This window comes from Sparus aurata, chromosome 13 (genome assembly GCF_900880675.1).
Source record: "Sparus aurata chromosome 13, fSpaAur1.1, whole genome shotgun sequence".
NCBI classification, from domain to species: Eukaryota; Metazoa; Chordata; class Actinopteri; order Spariformes; family Sparidae; genus Sparus; species Sparus aurata.
Window position 1 is genome coordinate 3427447 of NC_044199.1, and position 18082 is coordinate 3445528.

The 18082-nt window shown below is 46.3% G+C and overlaps 3 protein-coding genes across 7 annotated transcripts; 2 read left to right on the forward strand and 1 right to left on the reverse strand.

Annotated features, from left to right (window-relative positions):
- Positions 1-513: 513 nt before the first annotated feature.
- fbxo40.1 (F-box protein 40, tandem duplicate 1) lies at positions 514-6341 on the reverse strand. 2 transcript variants are annotated; one of them, XM_030439053.1, is made up of 7 exons: positions 6117-6341; positions 5989-6034; positions 3920-5104; positions 2579-2865; positions 2213-2344; positions 1036-1363; positions 514-837 (listed from the first exon to the last, which is right to left on the reverse strand). In XM_030439053.1, the coding sequence occupies exons 2-7, from the start codon at positions 5989-5991 to the stop codon at positions 619-621; spliced, it is 2154 nt and encodes a 717-aa protein (XP_030294913.1). In that variant the 5' UTR covers positions 5992-6034; positions 6117-6341; the 3' UTR covers positions 514-618. The 2 variants fall into 2 exon arrangements, with proteins under 2 accessions (XP_030294913.1, XP_030294912.1); XM_030439052.1 differs by having other exon boundaries at positions 5989-6039; positions 6117-6340.
- A 163-nt stretch (positions 6342-6504) lies between these two features.
- Positions 6505-13128, forward strand: LOC115594804 (F-box only protein 40-like). 2 transcript variants are annotated; one of them, XM_030439055.1, is made up of 9 exons: positions 6505-6807; positions 8043-8073; positions 8167-8734; positions 9214-9707; positions 9950-10123; positions 10223-10464; positions 10643-10774; positions 11989-12313; positions 12410-13128. In XM_030439055.1, the coding sequence occupies exons 2-9, from the start codon at positions 8071-8073 to the stop codon at positions 12620-12622; spliced, it is 2151 nt and encodes a 716-aa protein (XP_030294915.1). In that variant the 5' UTR covers positions 6505-6807; positions 8043-8070; the 3' UTR covers positions 12623-13128. The 2 variants fall into 2 exon arrangements, with proteins under 2 accessions (XP_030294915.1, XP_030294914.1); XM_030439054.1 differs by having other exon boundaries at positions 6505-6772.
- A 1358-nt stretch (positions 13129-14486) lies between these two features.
- On the forward strand, positions 14487-17724 carry LOC115593551 (coiled-coil domain-containing protein 92-like). 3 transcript variants are annotated; one of them, XM_030437102.1, is made up of 4 exons: positions 14487-14798; positions 15055-15289; positions 15561-15608; positions 16549-17724. In XM_030437102.1, the coding sequence occupies exons 2-4, from the start codon at positions 15160-15162 to the stop codon at positions 17271-17273; spliced, it is 903 nt and encodes a 300-aa protein (XP_030292962.1). In that variant the 5' UTR covers positions 14487-14798; positions 15055-15159; the 3' UTR covers positions 17274-17724. The 3 variants fall into 3 exon arrangements, with proteins under 3 accessions (XP_030292962.1, XP_030292960.1, XP_030292961.1); XM_030437101.1 differs by having other exon boundaries at positions 14488-14798; positions 15141-15289; XM_030437100.1 differs by having other exon boundaries at positions 14487-15289.
- Positions 17725-18082: the final 358 nt, after the last annotated feature.

Genomic DNA, 18082 nt, shown 5'->3' on the forward strand with positions numbered 1-18082 from the left:
GCTCTGTAATGCTTGGACCAAATGTGTTCGCGTCTTCGGTACTGGCAAGTCAAGGGTAGCTTGAGCAATGGAGCTGCATGTTTAAATCGACCGATGTTCTCCTTTAAACCTCCCAGCCTCTACTTGCAATTGTGTTAAAGTTGCTGTAAGCATTATTTTCTTATTAATATGGGTATAATAAATATATCAAATACATTAGAATAAATGTTAAATATCTCTATTGATCAGTAATCACTGTTGAGGAGTGTTTGTTCTGTCACTCGTGTCTCTCCTCCACATGCAGCAAGACAGGAAACACATTTTCTGGTATCCCTGCCCACTTTATCCAATCAGGACAGAGAACTCCATAAAGAGGCGGTCCTGTCTGCTCGGTGAACAAACAGAGAGCCGGATCCAGAACAAACCACCTCCTCTTTTTCATCAGTTATAAATAAAGGTTCATTGAGTCTGTGTGCATTTGATGTCATAATTGCTGTTAAGACATCAGTGTTCCAACCTTCATCTCACAACTCGTGTTTTTAACGGCATTTTTCTCCTTTATTTTAAAATAACAGTGACGACAGGGAAAAACTGACAACATGCAACAAGGTCACTGCTTTATAATAACCGATCAGAGCTTTACATCATGATCCTCTTCTGCTGGAACAAGTTAACCAGAGTCGGAGCTTTGCAGCTGGATTTGGTTTGGACGTCTTCTTTGACACGCGGCAGGTGAATCTTCTCCGTCCTGGACTCTCTCTCAAAGTGGGGACACACCTTCAGATGCTCGGACATGGACGGGACGTCCTTGAAGCGCCACGTGTCCACAGAGGAGAACATGGTGCTGAACTGCCACACCTGAAATCACAGAGACAACTGAAGAGTCACTTCTGAGTCCAGGAAGTTAATTTTCACAGATGCTGCAGAAAAATACATATTTTATACATCAAGCTTAATTTGAATCACTGAAACTGAATCCTTCAAACTGCTGTTGCTTCAATACATATATTGTGTATAATCTTCATAAATCCTCCTGACAGACGCTCTGGCTCTTACACTGTGCTTCACCCTCCACTTGGCTCCTCCATGTGAGTAGGTCTTCCTCTCCCAGCAGAGGGTGACCATCCCTCTCTCCTGCAGCAGCGAGGAGCACACCTGCCTCATGAGCAGGGACACCAGAGCCAGCTGGGACAGGGACAGGCTGTCCAGGAACGTGGCCATGTGGCACAGCACCTCGTAGGGCAGCGAGCTCAGGGAGTCCTCCCCTCCACCTCTGCTCCTCCTCTGAGCGGTGGAGGAGTCGGCCGAGCTCCCCGGTGGCCGGGAGGCGTCACCCAGAGAGACGGGGGTGGTGGGATGCAGGCTGAAGCAGCCAAGGTCTTCACTGAAAGCAAAGGTGAAACTGGTCTTTAAAGGTGTTTGCAGTCAAGCAGTGGCGTGCACAGACTTTTTGAAGGGCAGGGGTGAAAAGAAGGGCACTTTAGCACGCGTTTTGGCTCCCAAGAGGGCACTTTAGCGAAATGTTTTGGCTCCCAAGAGGGCACTTTAGTGCATGTTTTGGCTCCCAAGAGGGCACTTTACATGCATTTTGGCTCCCAAGAGGGCACTTTAGCGCATGTTTTGGCTCCCAAGAGGGCACTTTAGTGCATGTTTTGGCTCCCAAGAGGGCACTTTACACGCATTTTGGCTCCCAAGAGGGCACTTTACACGCATTTTGGCTCCCAAGAGGGCACTTTAGCACGCGTTTTGGCTCCCAAGAGGGCACTTTAGCGAAATGTTTTGGCTCCCAAGAGGGCACTTTAGCACGTTTTTTGGCTCCCAAGAGGGCACTTTAGCATGCGTTTTGGCTCCCAAGAGGGCACTTTAGCGCATGTTTTGCCAAGCAAGAGGGCACTTTGGCACGCTTTTGTCTCCCGAGAGGACACTTTAGCGCATGTTTTGGCTCCCAAGAGGGCACTTTAGCGTGCGTTTTTTCAACAATTGCCCCCCCCTTGTGCACATCACTGCAGTCAAGTTTTCCCGACTTGCATGTAATTTATCTGCAAGGGATCAATTGGTTGAGACTTGTTCACCTTCAAATTCTGATTTTAGTTTCTTTTCAGTTTCTACACACGCTGCAGAGGCTTTAATCACACGCTCTGTCTATCTGAATCTGTTTACGCTCTTACATTTCCTTTGCTCCATTCATAATGTGCTTCTTTTACATGAATTATAAGACAAACTGTTCTCTCACCTGTAAGAAACGTTGGCTTCGTGTGTGGACGGCTGAAACCTCTTCTGGATGAAGGTGCATCCCAGGTAGGCCAGCGGGCACCTCTGCTCGAACCATCCGTTCACACCCATCTGGATGTCACTGTGGATGTTCCTGCAACCGAGAGCATCAGTGTGTTGCTTTGGCTCAGTTCAATAACTTAATAATAAACCAGAGGGAGGGATAAGACTTATTTATGGTGTGTGTTTTCATCTCACTGTGATGCCAGATCGGGTCAGTGATGAATCATTTCCTTTTCTCTGTGTGAAGAACTTTTCTAACTGTGATCAAAACTACATCAAATATATAATGAAGAACTTAAATGTCTTGGACAGAAAGAAGACCCACTTATAATGTGTGCCGTATTCTCTGCGCTGGAAGCTGTGTCCACACAGGAAGGTGAAGGCGGAGCTGGCCTTGTGGTGGCGGCTGGTGACGCTCTCCACCTGCAGTTGGAGGTGCAGCTCCAGCGGTTTGGCAGCTGTGAGGTCAGCCAGCGACGTGTTTCTCCTGAAGGGAGCGGACAGGAAGTCGTAGGTCTGCGTGCCCTCGTCTTGTAACAGACCGTCGGTGCAGACGCTCTCTGCGATGAGGTGACCCCGCTGCTCCTTCTCCAGGGAGCACAGCAGGGAGGCCTGAGGAGAAAGATCAGACACTGTGGTCACTTTAACACGATTTATTAAGAGTTTACGTGGAGTCATGGAGGTATTAAACAAGTAAAATGACACTGAACTCATCTGTAACTCATTCATCAAGTTCCTTTCTCTTATAATTATGCTTAATGTAAGTTAAGGGCCTATCACACTTCATATTCTGGGATAACTTCTGGGCTAAATGTGTGTTGTGAGGATTATCTCGCACACTCTGGGTAATAACAGTGGATTAAGTGATGGTGAGTGGTCCTCTAAGAACTCAGCGGTTTCCTTAAGATCATTTTAGTTCAGTTTTCTAACTCGTTTTGGTTTTACAGCCCACAACGGGAAAGTTTTGGCTCACCCTCATAGCATTGTTTAGTGAAAAAGATCTTAACTGTTGTCTACCTCTTTATTACTGAATTAAAACAAAGTTAGCAACAACCTAGTGAACAGGGTGTAACGTCTAGTGGCTTAAGAGCCAGATATTTGCGTGGTGGAGACCAAAAACAGAGCGTAAAGAAAGTGAATATTCCCCCTAGTAATGTCAATAAACGATCTGTTTGCTCCGTGTCTGTTGCACGTGTAAATATGCAACTGTTTGCTGACAAGACAACTTTATAAGCTGATGATCAGTCGCTGTAACGCTTCAAACTACGAAGCTTCAGGTTTTGGCGTAGCAGCAAGACACGTCCTCATCAGAGCCCACAAGTCCCACACGGAGCAAGTCGACTTGTTTTTAATATACGTTTCCTCACTGAACATACAGACTAATTTAATCCAAACTGGGATCTTCTCCTAAACATAACAGAGCAGTTATGGTGCCTCAACCTAAACAAACTGCGACCAATATGGAAAACAGTCCAAAGTCCAATTTCTGTGAATTCTGCCGGACCAGCCTCATCATTATGATTTGTCATCTCTGCAGAAAAGTTGTGGTGATTGGACAAAATAATTCCCAGAGACAGTAGTTACAACATCACAACTTCCTGTACTGAGGGCGCTTCAGTGATATTTTCCCACATTTTTATAAAGAGGATGAATTTCTCTCCCTCACCTGAACTTCCTCCCACACTGGCATGTCCTGTAGCGCCACCCCCAGGTCGCTGGTATCCACAGCCAGACTCTCCCTCTTGTAGAAACCAGGGTTTCGGATGCGGCCCTGCCTGGCGGAGAAGCTGGTCGGGACTTTAAAGGTACGCACGGTGATAATCTTCATCGGCTCAATATGTCCGTAATAATATTTCTTCTTCTTCTGTATTCCAGTGAGACAGGAGGAGGAGGATGTGGAGGATTTTTGTTTGCAGGCGTTTGATGCTGCAGCACCCGTACAGGTGTCTTCCTCCTCCTCTGTCAGGGAGCCCAGGCCTCTTCCTCTCCCTTTAGCCGGTCCCTTCCCTCCTCCTGCTCCAGCCGTTCTGCAGCCGCCCATCTCCATACTGAACATGCGCTCCCAGGCGTTGTAGTTCTCCAACAGATCGGCCTGCACTTCTCTGTCCCTGGCTAAAGCCTCCCTCTCCTCCTGGGTCAGCACCAGCTGATCTTCCACCTCAACCTCATCCTCATCATTAACCTCATCTTCATCTTCATCTTCATCCTCATCTTCGTCTTGCCTAAGGCTAGGGAAGGAAAACCTGGTAAAAGACTGCCAGGTGTGACCACTGGCTTCCTTTGCAGCTTTCTTTTCTGCCGCCTTCCTCTGCTTCTCCTTCTTCTTCTCCTTCCTCCTCTCCTCCTCCCTCCTCTCCTCCTCTTTCTCCTCCTCCTCCACACTCTGGATCAGCTCTGGGAACAGTTTCTTCATCTTTAAGGAGTGAAACAGGAGGTCCTGGTCTTTCAGGGCCATGGCCAGGTCCAGACATCCTCCCTGCTTTCTCTCCCTGAGCAGGTTTTCATGCAGCTCTGTGTTTGGGTAGGAGTGGGCGTCGTTGGCGGGCCAGCGGTTCCACTCCACGGAGCAGCACACCACGCTGGCCGGACACACCTGGAGGTGAGCGGCCTGCGAGGAGCGAGGCAGGTGGACCGGGCAGCCGTACGCAGCGTTGAGGCAGGGCACCCTGACGTTAGGGCAGAGCAGCAGGTGATCCTCCTCTTTGCACAGGTGGAAGACAGCTCCACAGAGCAGGCGGCAGGGGATGAGCGCACAGCACACAGAGACCTCCACCCGGGCCCGGCAGCGCCGGCTGTAGCAGGAGTCACAGTGGACATGCTGTCGCTGCCTGGAGGCCCGAGAACGATGACTCTGATGGGTTTAGTGACGAGAAAAGAGATGTCAGAATCTTACAGAGCCACTAAAGTCCTCTACGGTGATTTTATTTTAAAGGGTAAATCCACCAATTTAACATATTAACGTGTGTTTACAGGTCTCCGCTGCATATGTGGAAAAAGTAGTATGGCGGCTTTTGTGGCTCCAGAGGAAGCTGCATGTAATCTGGTAAATTGACCTCCAGTGATGTCACTAAGTTGCATTGTGGGAAATGTAGGCTTTATAGAATCAAGAAAAGTCACTTTGTTTTTTATTTTAACTTCAAATTCAGTGAAATCACAGAAAAGTAACATGAAACATTTGAAACATGTTCAGCTGTACAGTTTGTATAAGCGTTCATCCACGAGGTCCGTGACCTCCACTGACCCTCGACCTCCTCCCCTTCACTTACATGACGTTAGCTTTAGTAACCAGTAATCTTATTTTGCACATTACATACTGCGACCTTGCACAATCTAAGTCAAACTTTCTGCACCACTGGATAAATCTGGACAGTCGTCACCTACTTTAAAATTCCTCGTGTATTCTGATTCTGATTAACCTCCATCAGCGGCTCTGAGCTGCAGGTACATCACTGTTTACAACCTCATGCTTTGCAGTCAAACATCATTCAAACCAACAGATCTTAATTTTAAATTCTGGATGCGATCCTGAGGTTTCTAAAGTTACCAAACGCGTCAGACTTGTTGGGGAATCATCCACGATATTTCAATTTTGATGTAATGGTTCAGCCAGTTGAAAAGTGCAAACATCTTGCAGCTTCAATCAAAAGCCAAAACATAAAAAAACTTTTCATGAGTGTTGAGTAAGATGGTTTCAACCTCACAGCAACATTCGGGGAACTAGTTATAAAACCGTACCATGCTTCAGCTCCTCTGGCAGCAGAGGTTATCTGAAGCTGAAGGTCTGTCCTGCAAACAGAGAGGAAACTATGAGTCTCAAGGTCTTTCAGTACAACCAGCTGCACATAAAATACCTGTGAACACACCTGAGTCAGGTCCTGAGTCAACAGCAAGAGTCAGTTACAGACTGACCGCTGTAAGAGCTGGAGAGAAGAGAAACAAACTGCTTGCATGTCCGTCTTGTGCTTTAAAGACTGTCTGTGTGTGTCTGTGCTATGTGTGTGTGTTATAAATAGAGCCGAGCGCCGACCGAGAAATGTTACACAGGTGGTCAGAAACATGGTTCTGGTTACCAGCCGCCTCAGAGCCTTACATCAGGAAGTCTTCCTCTCCCTCTTCCCCTCTGATGGATATTGTGCTGCTCTCTATGGTTTGATTTAAACCTGCAGACAGCAAAATAAAGTCTCATGTGTCGTCCAAACAGTGTCCTCTAGTGGAGGTGTTCGTGGGACCAAAGCATTGTCATGTGTCTCATTCAAACAGAGGGAGAAGCTCTGATTCTGTGCAGCAAACAGGAGCTCAGAATCACTCATTCCTCCTCAGAGTGAAGAAATCTGGATGAGGTTTGGCCTGAGTGCACTGCAGCAGGGCGACAGACTGCGGGGGGAGTCATTCCTCCTGCTGAACCTGCTGGCTGCGTCTTGGCTAATTTTAACCTGTCAGTACAAAAAGCACGGCGACTGAAAGCAGCGTTATAAAACCAAAGAGAGGAGCATGTCAACACGCCTGCAGAGCGCCCTCGGTAAGACCTGAGTCTGGATGAGGACTGATCCCTCTGTGAGTGTGTTAACATGAAAGTGTCTGTGTTTGTTGATCTAATCTACAGGGTTCGTACGGGTGCTTGAAATCCTTGAAAGTGCTTGAAGTTCAATGTTGTGTTTTCAAGGTCTGAAAAGTGCTTGGATTTTAGTTTAAGTGCTTGAAAGTGCTTGACATTATAACTCTGTGTCTTGGCAACATTGGGATCAGACTGGATGGTTTTCTTATTACAAGGAGAAATAAAATCAGTCTGTGTGTATCATCACACATGCAGCCTGGTAGCAATAGAGAAGGATGGCTGAGGAGAAGGTGAATTTGATGCAATTTGGACTGATGACACATTCAGTATTAATAAACTTTGATGAATAAGCGAAAAGCTTATAAAAGTTTATGTCAAAAAAGAAAAGTACAAGGTGCTCTCAGGTCTCTCTTTGTCCCGGGGCAAGTGTACCTGAAGAACGCCAAGTGGCTTCCCTTTTTTTGGATAAAACTTTGTGTTCTCCTTTAATTTCTAAAGTTTTTGCTATCATGAAACATCATTTTAGATGTTTACAGCATAATGCAATGTACATAATTGTGATAAAAAGTGAAAAAAAATAATCATGAGTATATATATTCCTGTAGATATGTGTTTTACCCCAGCGATAAGGTGCTGGAAAATTTTGTAAATTACCCTTAAAAGTCCTTGAAAAGTGCTTGAATTTGACCTTGAAAAATGTGTACGAACCCTGAATCTAATATTTCAGTTGCTTTTAGAGCTGATCAGATACTTTCTGTCAGTGTCGCATGACGTAAAATCTGAACATGACTGCCGAGCAATTAGTTTTTATTAGTTCACAGGAGGAACATCGACCCGATCACCAGCTGATTGTGTGCAATGCATGTTTCTGCAAACCACAGATATGTTGGAACTTCACATTTTATATTAATTTATTGTTCTTTTTCATGTCTGGTTTGGTTAAGTCTACCTGGGTCGGGTTCTGTTTACTGGTTCTGTCACCACGAGACATTGATTGGACAATATATGAAAACGATTACCTTCTGGAGTTTATTGAAACTCAAACAGGATAAAACTCTTGTGAATTCCTGGGAAATAATATAATCTGACACATGGGAGCTCTGATGATGGATCACGAGTAGATGTTGCTTTATTTGAGGATCACAGTCCTGCTGCTGTGTGTGTGTGTGAGTCAGTGTTTCGAGCTGATGGCCGACGTATGAATCTATGTGTCGATTTTCTGGATTTGTTGCAGGACTGAAAAACACCTGAGTCCTGTAGATATGGTGAGTCACAGACGTTCAGATGTTAAATTACAGATTTAGAGTATGAAAGGTTGATATAATGTGTAATAGTGTTTTTGGCTCCTTCCTTCTCAGAGTCATCGTTCTCGGGCCTCCAGGCAGCGACAGCATGTCCACTGTGACTCCTGCTACAGCCGGCGCTGCCGGGCCCGGGTGGAGGTCTCTGTGTGCTGTGCACTCATCCCCTGCCGCCTGCTCTGTGGAGCTGTCTTCCACCTGTGCAAAGAGGAGGATCACCTGCTGCTCTGCCCTAACGTCAGGGTGCCCTGCCTCAACGCTGCGTACGGCTGCCAGGTCCACCTGCCTCGCTCCTCGCAGGCCGCTCACCTCCAGGTGTGTCCGGCCAGCGTGGTGTGCTGCTCCGTGGAGTGGCTCCGCTGGCCCAGTGACGACACGGACCCGCACAATGATATAGCTCTGAAGCAGCAGGTGATGAAGGAGAGAGAGGAGCAGGGGGAGGTGGAGGCTCTGGATCTGGCCATGGCCCTGGTGGATCAGAAGGAACTTTTCAACCGCCTGAAAATGAAGCCGCTCTATCCGGAGCTGACGGAGGCAGAGGAGGAGGAATTGAAGGATGAGAAGAAAGAGGAGGCTGCTGTGGGAGGCTCGGTCAACAGTGACGTGAAGAAAGAGTCCAATGAGGGTAAATCACAGTTTGAATGATGCCTGCTCTGACTAAAAAGTCCATTATGGGTTTGGATGAAGTGTCTGGATCTGAACGTGAGGCCTTAAACCCCCAAAATGAAGTCTGATTGCATGTAAGCTTATGAGAAAATGACTCGAGTTCCCACCTTTTTATTCCCTCAGTAAACAGTTTCCTGAATGTCAAACTCGAGGCTTCAGAACGGAGTCCACAAACTAAAAGAGGGACTTTGAGGTGGTTTTACACTTCAGTCCTACATTAATACACAATTTAAGTTATTTTCACTGGTTCCAAGTGAAATTACTGCGTCCTTTGTTCTTTGAGGAAGTAAAGAACATCGTAAACTTTGGAATTTCAGCTTCATATTTGCATGCATGTTAAAAATGTTTGTAATGAATGTTTCCTATTTTTTTAGACACACAAAGTAATGCGGTTTCTGTGCATTCTTCCCTCCTTCGTTGTCTTTATCGCCGCTGTAGATCGCCCTACATCCGTGCGTGAGGCTCGCGTTGAAGAGCCGGCGCAGACAAGCGTGGTGCAAGACTTCAGCATCAACATCGAGAAATACAACATTTGTGAGATGATGTTCGGCATGGAGAAAGGCGCCTGCGCTGTCGCCGAGGCAGAGAAAGACAATCCCAAAGAAAACCCAAAGCCTGGAGAGAAGGCGACGAACCAGACGCGGGACGGCGTGGGGAACAAATCAGAGGCGGGCGACAGAGATGACGGTGCAGCTGGAGCCCAAAGCTGCCCTCCGCCAGACACGACTAAGACGGGGCTGGCCCCGTGGCAGGAGGGTGTGATGGAGCGTCTGGGGCAGGAGCTCACCCCTCAGGAGTACAACATGTACGTGGTGCATCATGGCCGCATGCTGATGGCCTTTGGACACATCCAGGCCTGTACGCCCAGGGAGAAGGACTTCGTCTACGGCAGCCTGGAGCCGATCCCAGTCCAGACCGAGCGCACGTTCAGGGTGATGATTAAAGCTGCTTTTATTTACTGGTGCCTCTTATAAATGACTCTGTTAACGCATGAAATACAAACACCTGCAGCTAAGATCTGCTCCAGCCTGATGAAACTGCATCGTTATGTTTGTTTGTACTGTAGCCACTGCAGGCGAGGGTGAGACGAGGGATGCTCAGTTGGTTTCAACGTGACCTAATAGCTTATAAATTAAAGATGTGTTCAGTGTACTCTTGTATTTCTTTTTTTAAGTTACCTGTCAGCTATCACTACCGCGAGCGGGTGTACGACACAGATATTCGGCCGCCGATGGAGCCCCGCAGTGTGGACACGTCGGACCTCGGCGTCGGCGAGGAGGAGTGGTTCTGTGATGAAGCGGAAGCCACCCTGCTGGGCTACGCTGACATGGAGGTCATGGGTCACAAGGTGAGCCAGAAGTTTCTGACCAAATAAATACATTACATTTACTTGTAAAAACACTGACATGGTCCTTTAACTAGAGTCCATTGGTTGGTTTCCTTGCAGATCAGCGAGACAAAGGCAGCCGACGGGCTCTTCGTTGACATCGGAACGCAGACGCACTCGTTCCGCACGGCTCCGTTCAAAGCCGAGACGACCCTGGCGGAGGTGACGGCGGACAGGCCTCTGAAGCTCCACCTGCAGCTGCAGTCAGAGAGGGTGAGCGGCAGACACAGCAGAGCCAGCTGCGTCTTCACCTTCCTCTGCGGTCACACCTTCCACCGCAGGGAGTTCGCCACGCATTTCAGGTGCCGCGCTCGAGTCCCTTCTCCTGTCGCATGCGTCAAAAAAGGATGCACACAACTAGAAATGTGAACTTTTGGATGCATATTGTTCATGTGAAATTGGAGCAGAATCATTTTTTTGTTGTTGTAATTGGCTTTCTCACCACGTTCATTAATGTGTCATCGATCATCTCCTCCTCAGAAACGTCCACAGCGACATCCAGACGTCTCTGAGCGGATGGTTCGAGCAGAGATGCCCTCTGGCGTACCTGGGATGCACCTACAGCCAGAGGAGGTTCCAGCCGTCCACACATAAAGCCACCGTCTCCTATAAGTGAGCACGACGCATCAGTCCAGAGTCCGACATCAGGGTCTAACAGCTGTCTTTAAAGAATTACACTGCTTTAAACTTTAAAGGGATATTCCGGTGTAAATTTAATCCATGGTCTAACACACCTCTAGAGGTAAAGTTTGCAGACCGCTAGCTAACGTAGTTTTAGCATCCTCAGCCACAAATAATGCTCAGAACAGCACCAAACTTCAGCCACATTAGAAACAGGGTCCCAGAATATTTCGAGGCATCAAACATTTGATATTCCGACAAATACGGCAACTATATCAAATGTTTGATGCCTCGAAATATTCTGGGACCCTGTTTCTAATGTGGCTGAAGTTTGGTGCTGTTCTGAGCATTATTTGTGGCTTTTTGGTGGCGGTTTATATTTGGATCCATTTACTGCAGTGTATTGTTGTCGTGCGGTCGTTTCTGAGGTTGATAAAACTACGTTAGCTAGCGGTCTGCTAACTTGATCTCTCGAGAGGGAGTCTAACACAGTTTCACGGTGTGTTAGACCATGGAGTAAATTTACACCGGAATATCCCTTTAAAGTGGCTATAAAGGATATTCACAGTTCACAGCTGCAGCTCCTCTCAGCTTTACGGAGCTTTTTAGCTTCCCGGCTTTAACTTGACTGTTTCGTTTCACTCTCTCAGCTCGAAAAGTGTTTTCAGCTGCAGCAGACGACTATTTTCAGTGAGAAAGCTCTAAAAACCCGCTGTACATCACCTTCTTAGCAACAAACTGCAAGATGGAGATGGCGACTCACTCATGAACACAGTAGAAGAAGAAGAGCAATGATTTTTATTTGGTGTGCAACATAGTGAAACTGGTACACTGGATTTCACCCAGCTTTAGGGAGCAGTCGGCACCCGGTGACCAGTCCAGATCTGAGTCATGGGCACTGACTGGAGGATTAACCTACTGTGCATGTTTTGATGGTGGGGGAAGTCTGACTACCTGGAGGAATCCCAGGTAAGCACAGGGAGAACATGCAAACCAATCAGAGCAGACAGGTGTTTTCACGAAGGGAGACAGGAAGAAAAATGAAGCGTTCAGACGGAGAGAGAAAAGCAAAGCACGTAACTTTGTTCTCGTAGGCATCCAAAATAAACGTATGAACCTGACGGCACACAAACTGAATCTACAGACACTCTACAGTTGCTCTACATGTTATAACTGAACTCTGGCTTGTGTCTTTTCCTCTCTAGTCAGCAGCTCAGAAGCTTCAACCTGCGACCGACACTCGTAGCCTCAGCAGGTGACGCCTCCCGGCCGCCGGGGAGCTCGGCCGACTCCTCCACCGCTCAGAGGAGGAGGAGAGGTGGAGGGGAGGACTCCCTGAGCTCGCTGCCCTACGAGGTGCTGTGCCACATGGCCACGTTCCTGGACAGCCTGTCCCTGTCCCAGCTGGCTCTGGTGTCCCTGCTCATGAGGCAGGTGTGCTCCACGCTGCTGCAGGAGAGAGGGATGGTCACCCTCCGCTGGGAGAGGAAGACCTACTCACATGGAGGAGCCAAGTGGAAGGCCAAACCTGTGAGATGTTCACACTGAACCATCCAGTCCACCCGGTATTTCGCAATAATGAATCCTCTCCTAGCTGTGATGTATGTTTTCCTTTTTTCTCTCCAGGTGTGGGAGTTCAGTCACCTCTTCTCCGCAGTGGATTCGTGGCACATGGCCGACATCCCTCCGATATCTGCTCATCTGAAAGTCTGTCCTTTCTACGAGACCTCTGAGCACAGCGAGCGAGTTCCCCTCCCCAGCATGAGCAAGAAGGAGGAGGACAGCAAGGAGAGGATGAGCCTCGTCGACCTCTTCACAGGGAGCAGACGGCCACGATGAAAGGAAAACATTTAACTCTACCTGCTGTGTGTGGAATTATCTATATGTGTAGCATTTACATGATGTCTTAGAACCAAAACATCACACGGGAAATAAACTGACCTGAACTGATTAATGATTTACGGCAAAAACGTTATTATCACTCTGGAGAATATGAATAATAAAAGGTCTGAAGCAACCAGCAATGCAGAGTTATCCTCGTTCAGGTAGTGTTTATATTAAAATGATATTTATGCTGGTTAACTGAGTTTAAATGACTTTATTCTGCACTGAAATCTGCTGAGCAAACATATGAGGGAAGATTAATGTCACAGTGAGACAAATCATGTTAAAGTTATAGACAGAAAAGTAATCAATGACCGGTTTTGACTGTTGAATAATAATAATTTCCAGCTTCAAATGTGAGGATTTGATTTTTCACTAGTTTCTTAAATTTAAAACCAGTTTAAAGTTCTTTGTAGTACATTTAAATACAAAACTGATAATAAATCATAATTCTAACAAGACAAATGGGCCGCATTTAATTAACAATCATTTATTTTTGATACTTTGTTTTGCTAAATATACTTTAAAGGATATCTAATTATTTTTACATTATTTGACACTTTTCCAAAATAAATGAAACAACAAATAAATGTAAATACTAGGGCTGTCAAAGTTAACGCGTTAATAACTCGTTAACGCAACTTCCTCTTAACGCTGTTAATTTTCTTAACGCGCGATTAATGCTCTGTATTTTTTCAAAAAAGGAATGCGCATTGTTTGATTTACGGCCGTCGTGGCAGCTGTAGTCTTGATCCAGAGGGTGGCAGAAGAATAAGAAAGGGAATCAGAAGAAGAAGAAGCAGGGTTGGCGTTGGGGAAAAACACGGTGGACTGAAAAGCGAAAGTGAAAGTAAACGGAGAAAGGACTTATGAACGGCAAATTCACTTTCAAAACACTGCCAGATGGTTCGGTCGATAGGACAAAAGTTATCTGCACGTACTGTCGACATGAAATGAGTTACCACTGAAGTACGTCGAGTCTCAAATATCATTTGTAAGCCAAACACACGGCAGATGCAGAGAGCCCCCCCCCTCGCCAAAAAGCTGACATCACCATGTTTTGATCCCATTTAGGGGATATTTTGTGAGCCTTTTATTTTCTTGCATGATTTGAAGTGTTGAATAAACAATTTTATAAAACAAGCATATTTGCACTTTCTTATGTTGTTAAAGTATTAAGAACATGAAAAAAACACATTAAGGTACATTTAGAACAGAAAGAAATGTGCCAAAAAAATTGCGATTAATTTGCGATTAATCACGAGTTAACTATGGACAAAATGCGAATCATCGCGATTAAAATTTTTTATCGTTTGACAGCCCTAGTAAATACACATTGAAGCTCAGAGGAAGGACGAGGTGTTTGTGTGGAAGCTCATTTCTACCAGTTAAAGGGATAAAAAAGAAAGAAAGAAATTAATATTAAAAGTCAATATTCATTCAAAATTATGAGATTAAAAAATCAAAATTCTGAAATTAAACATTGCCTTTATGAGATAAAAAGGCAAAAATATAAGATACAAAAGTCCTAATTTGTAAATGATACATATATATTTTTAAATCAACATTTATTTATTCTTAATTTTGAATTGTTACGTAATAATTTCAGATTTTTTTGTCATAATTTAGTCTGTAGATCTTGGAATTATGATTTACCATGTGAATATATAAATATATATATTTACAAAGGTTTTTCCTTTAAGTAATAGAAACAATCTTCCACAAGATTCCTTTTTTCTTCTTATGGGATAAAACAAATGTATTTCCTTTAGACAGCATCATTGACACGGAGCTCCTCCTCCTCCTCCTCCTCCTCCTGCAGCGTGGCACTCATCACTCCTCATACTCGGCTGCTTTGTTGTGAACACAGCAGCAGCAGCAGCGGCGGCAGCAGGAAGGTTATGAGGAGGTTATTCTGCCTCCTGACTGCAGCAGGATCCATGAACACTGAGGCGCAGCTGCTGCAGTGAAGCGGCTCACCTGAGCGCTCAGAACACAAACGCGCCTCTTTACGCGCCGGACGGCTCTTTGTTTCTCTGCGTCTCTGCTGCTGCATCAAGGACAGAAACCAGCAGGGCGATACGCGGATCCATGAGCGACGCTGTGAGCTGCAGACCGCTTCAGTATCACGGTAGGCCGGAGGGATGAGATGAGTGCAGTTACAGGTAGAAGCTGTGTGGTGACCAGCCGCGCAGAGGAGCGAGGAATCACCCCGAACGAGATTATACGAGCGAGTGTTGCGTAAATAAGCTTAATGACCTAATAAAGCTCCTGACTGTAAGCACAGTAATACAGACTGAGTGCTGCTTTCTCGATATATTTCCATGAATACATATATATATTATATTTTACTTGATTTCCATGGATTTGGCTCTGTTCCACGTCAGAGCTCACCCTGGGACGCTGCTGTAATGTAACCATGCTGTAGTGGGAGGTCCCTCTCAGTCATCCAGCTGCCGGCCTGTGTGTGCAGGTCCTGTGGGGGTTCAGTCATGGATGCAGAGCGGCTGGAGCAGCAGGTGGCCAGTGTGGACAGAGGCATCGCCTTCCTGAAGCAGGAGCACCTGGCCATGCTGACCGGTCTGCAGCTGGAGATCACTCACCTGAAGAGGCGCTGTCACGGTCAGTGTGCCGGGGATGATGGAAAACATGAGATTTGAAAGAAACATGACATTATTTGATCAAAAGTCAACAAAGTGGGGTTAGAAAATAGATCAAAAAGTAGAAAAATAAATCAGAAATCTACGCTATGAAATTTAAAGTTGACCTAATAAGATTAAAGGTCAGACGGTGGTGTCAGGGTCAGTCTGCAGGTGATCACCTCTCCACCTCTTCCACTGTCTCTTCTGCACCTGAAGCCGTCTGTCTTCATGTGTTACTGTGTGTGTTGCAGAGCTGAGCTGTGAGCTGGACTCAAGGTTTCCTGACAGAAACACAGAAGGTGAGACTTTACAGCTCCTTTGCTGACGAGATGGAAAACGATACGTTGGAGATGATAATGAAATCTCATATTATAATTCTGGGAGAGGAACAGAGGACGACTGTGGAAGAAGAAGACAGGGATACGATGACAAGGCATAAAACAACGTTATTTAAAAAAACTCTGTATGAAGGTCTTGAACCAAAATGTTAAAATAAATGTACGTTTGCGGGTCAGTGTGCCAGATATTGAAATATGGATGTGTTGGCACTTATACTGACTGTTTGGAGCTCATCAAGTTCTTTGTTTCTGTCACTGACTCAGTTTTTAGAGCCTCAGATTTAAAAATGATAAAGCATGAGTTTCTGATTTGAGGTATGAGAATCGTATCTGGAGAGGAAAAAGCGTGATGGAAGGCAGAATGTGTTGATTAAAAGGAAATGTTAGTTGAGGAAATCTGAACAGTGGATGAAGTCAGATTAAAAGTTCTTGTTTCATTTTGTCAACATACGAGAGTCGAAGGTTTTTCCAGCAGGAATTTTGTGTTTCTTTTTTTATGTACCACCAGAAAAAAATACTGTCGGCAGACTTACATTTTAAAAAAGACATAAAACAGCCTACGGATAATATGGACGACCGTCTATATAAACCTAATTGATATATTTAGAATAAGACTGGAGACTTTGGTGTTCTGTGTGTTACTGCTTAGAGTATGAGACAAAAATAATCTTGACAAAATGGCCTTTAAAGATATGTTATGTAAAATTCATTTCTCACATTATGACATTTAATTCACGTTTAAAAATGCAAATTATGCATCATAAAAACAGAAATTGTATCTAAAGTGAGCAGCTGAATGTGTATTTTGTATGTGCAAAACAGTCCAAAACCTCAGAGCTAACACGTTCATGACATAACGATGTTCCGCCTCACTTTGTATTTGTTTCTGTGTGTTCCTCAGAGGAGGAGGCGGAGCTGGCAGCGCGATGCGAGGCTGCAGAGCGCCTCCTGGAGGACCAGCAGTGCATGATGGTCGCGGCGCGTGGGGAGCTGCGGGCCGGCCGGGCGCGAGCGTCGGCGCTCGGGAGGAGCCTCAGGGACGAAGAGCGATGCTTCCTGGAGGAGCTGAAGCGCCGCAGCCACAAGATCACGCTGATGAGTCGCGAGCTGCAGCGGCAGAACGTCATCACGACGAGCCTCTGCCACGAGCTGCACAGCGCTCGCTTAAAACTGTTCCAGCAGCGGCAGAGCACAGAGTCTGCCGCTGAGGGAGAGGGGGAGCCCGGAGGAAAGGAGGCGGGAGAAGAAGAGGAAGAGGAGGACGAAGATGACGAAGAAGAAGACGATGAAGATTATGAAGGAGGAGGCTCGGACTGGCTTCTGTCTCCGCCCCCTCCGGCCTCTCCCAGCCAACCAGAAGCGAGACACAAGAGGCGTGTCACGGTGAGAGAGGAGAGGGTCAGAGCCTGCGTCCCACAGGAGAGAGTGACATCACCACAGAGGCCACACCCCATGCCTGACCCCGCCCTCTTCCTGGTGCCACTTAGATACCGCCTCCTCCGCTTGAACCAACCAATCAGAACGCAGGACGGAGAGGGGCTGGAGGACGAGTGGGAGGATATAGAGGACAGCAGGGTGCACAGGAGGGTGGACATGGGAGCAGGCGAGGGAGAAACCGCTCTGTGATGAAGACGAAGAGACTGAGATGTCTTCCAGCAGGCGAACATCTGATGCAGCGATTCTAGGAGATGTAACCATGTGATTGTGTGTAGATTTCAGGAAGTGAGTTAGATATTTAGAGTTAGTTGCACAAGAGTGTGTGTGTGTGATCAAACCGACAGATGTTGAAACTGGATTTGTCACATTGACAGTTCGGCCTGAGAAGAGTGAGTCTGTTTCAGTCGGATGCCTTTTTGATTTTAACACCGTCGATCACGGCTTCTTGCCTGTAAGTAGTCGCCTCGCCTCCGGGTGTAACGAACACTCGCACCGTTACCGTTCAAAGTGGCAACCTGCTTCTTCACTGCACTAGCCATATTCCAGGTTTGAGAGGTCACTCCAGAAAGATGTAGGGACATTTTGTATGATTTGCACTTTATTAAATTCATGCAATGTGCCTGATAATGGCAGAGAAGTACTTCTGGTGTTGTCTGTTATTGATGTTGGAACGTTTAATTAAGGAACTTTTAACTGGGCTCATACTTCTGCAGTTTTGGATGATGGTAACCGAGCTAACATAACCCCCCTCGAAGGGTTCTGGGGTTCTGACTTTGGCTCATCATCCCATCGTGGCACTTTGCAGCTTCTCTGAATAAAACTCAGATGCTTTTCTCAGCGTCTGACATTATGGATAATGAAGAATAACCATGTAGCTCACTTTAGCAAGTTGTTCTGGAAAGCTTTACTGCCACCTGCCACCCTGAGGTGTTACTGTCCCTCAGTGTGTTCTGGTGCTGTTGCTTTGGTCTGGATCTGTGACAGAACCGGCCCACTTC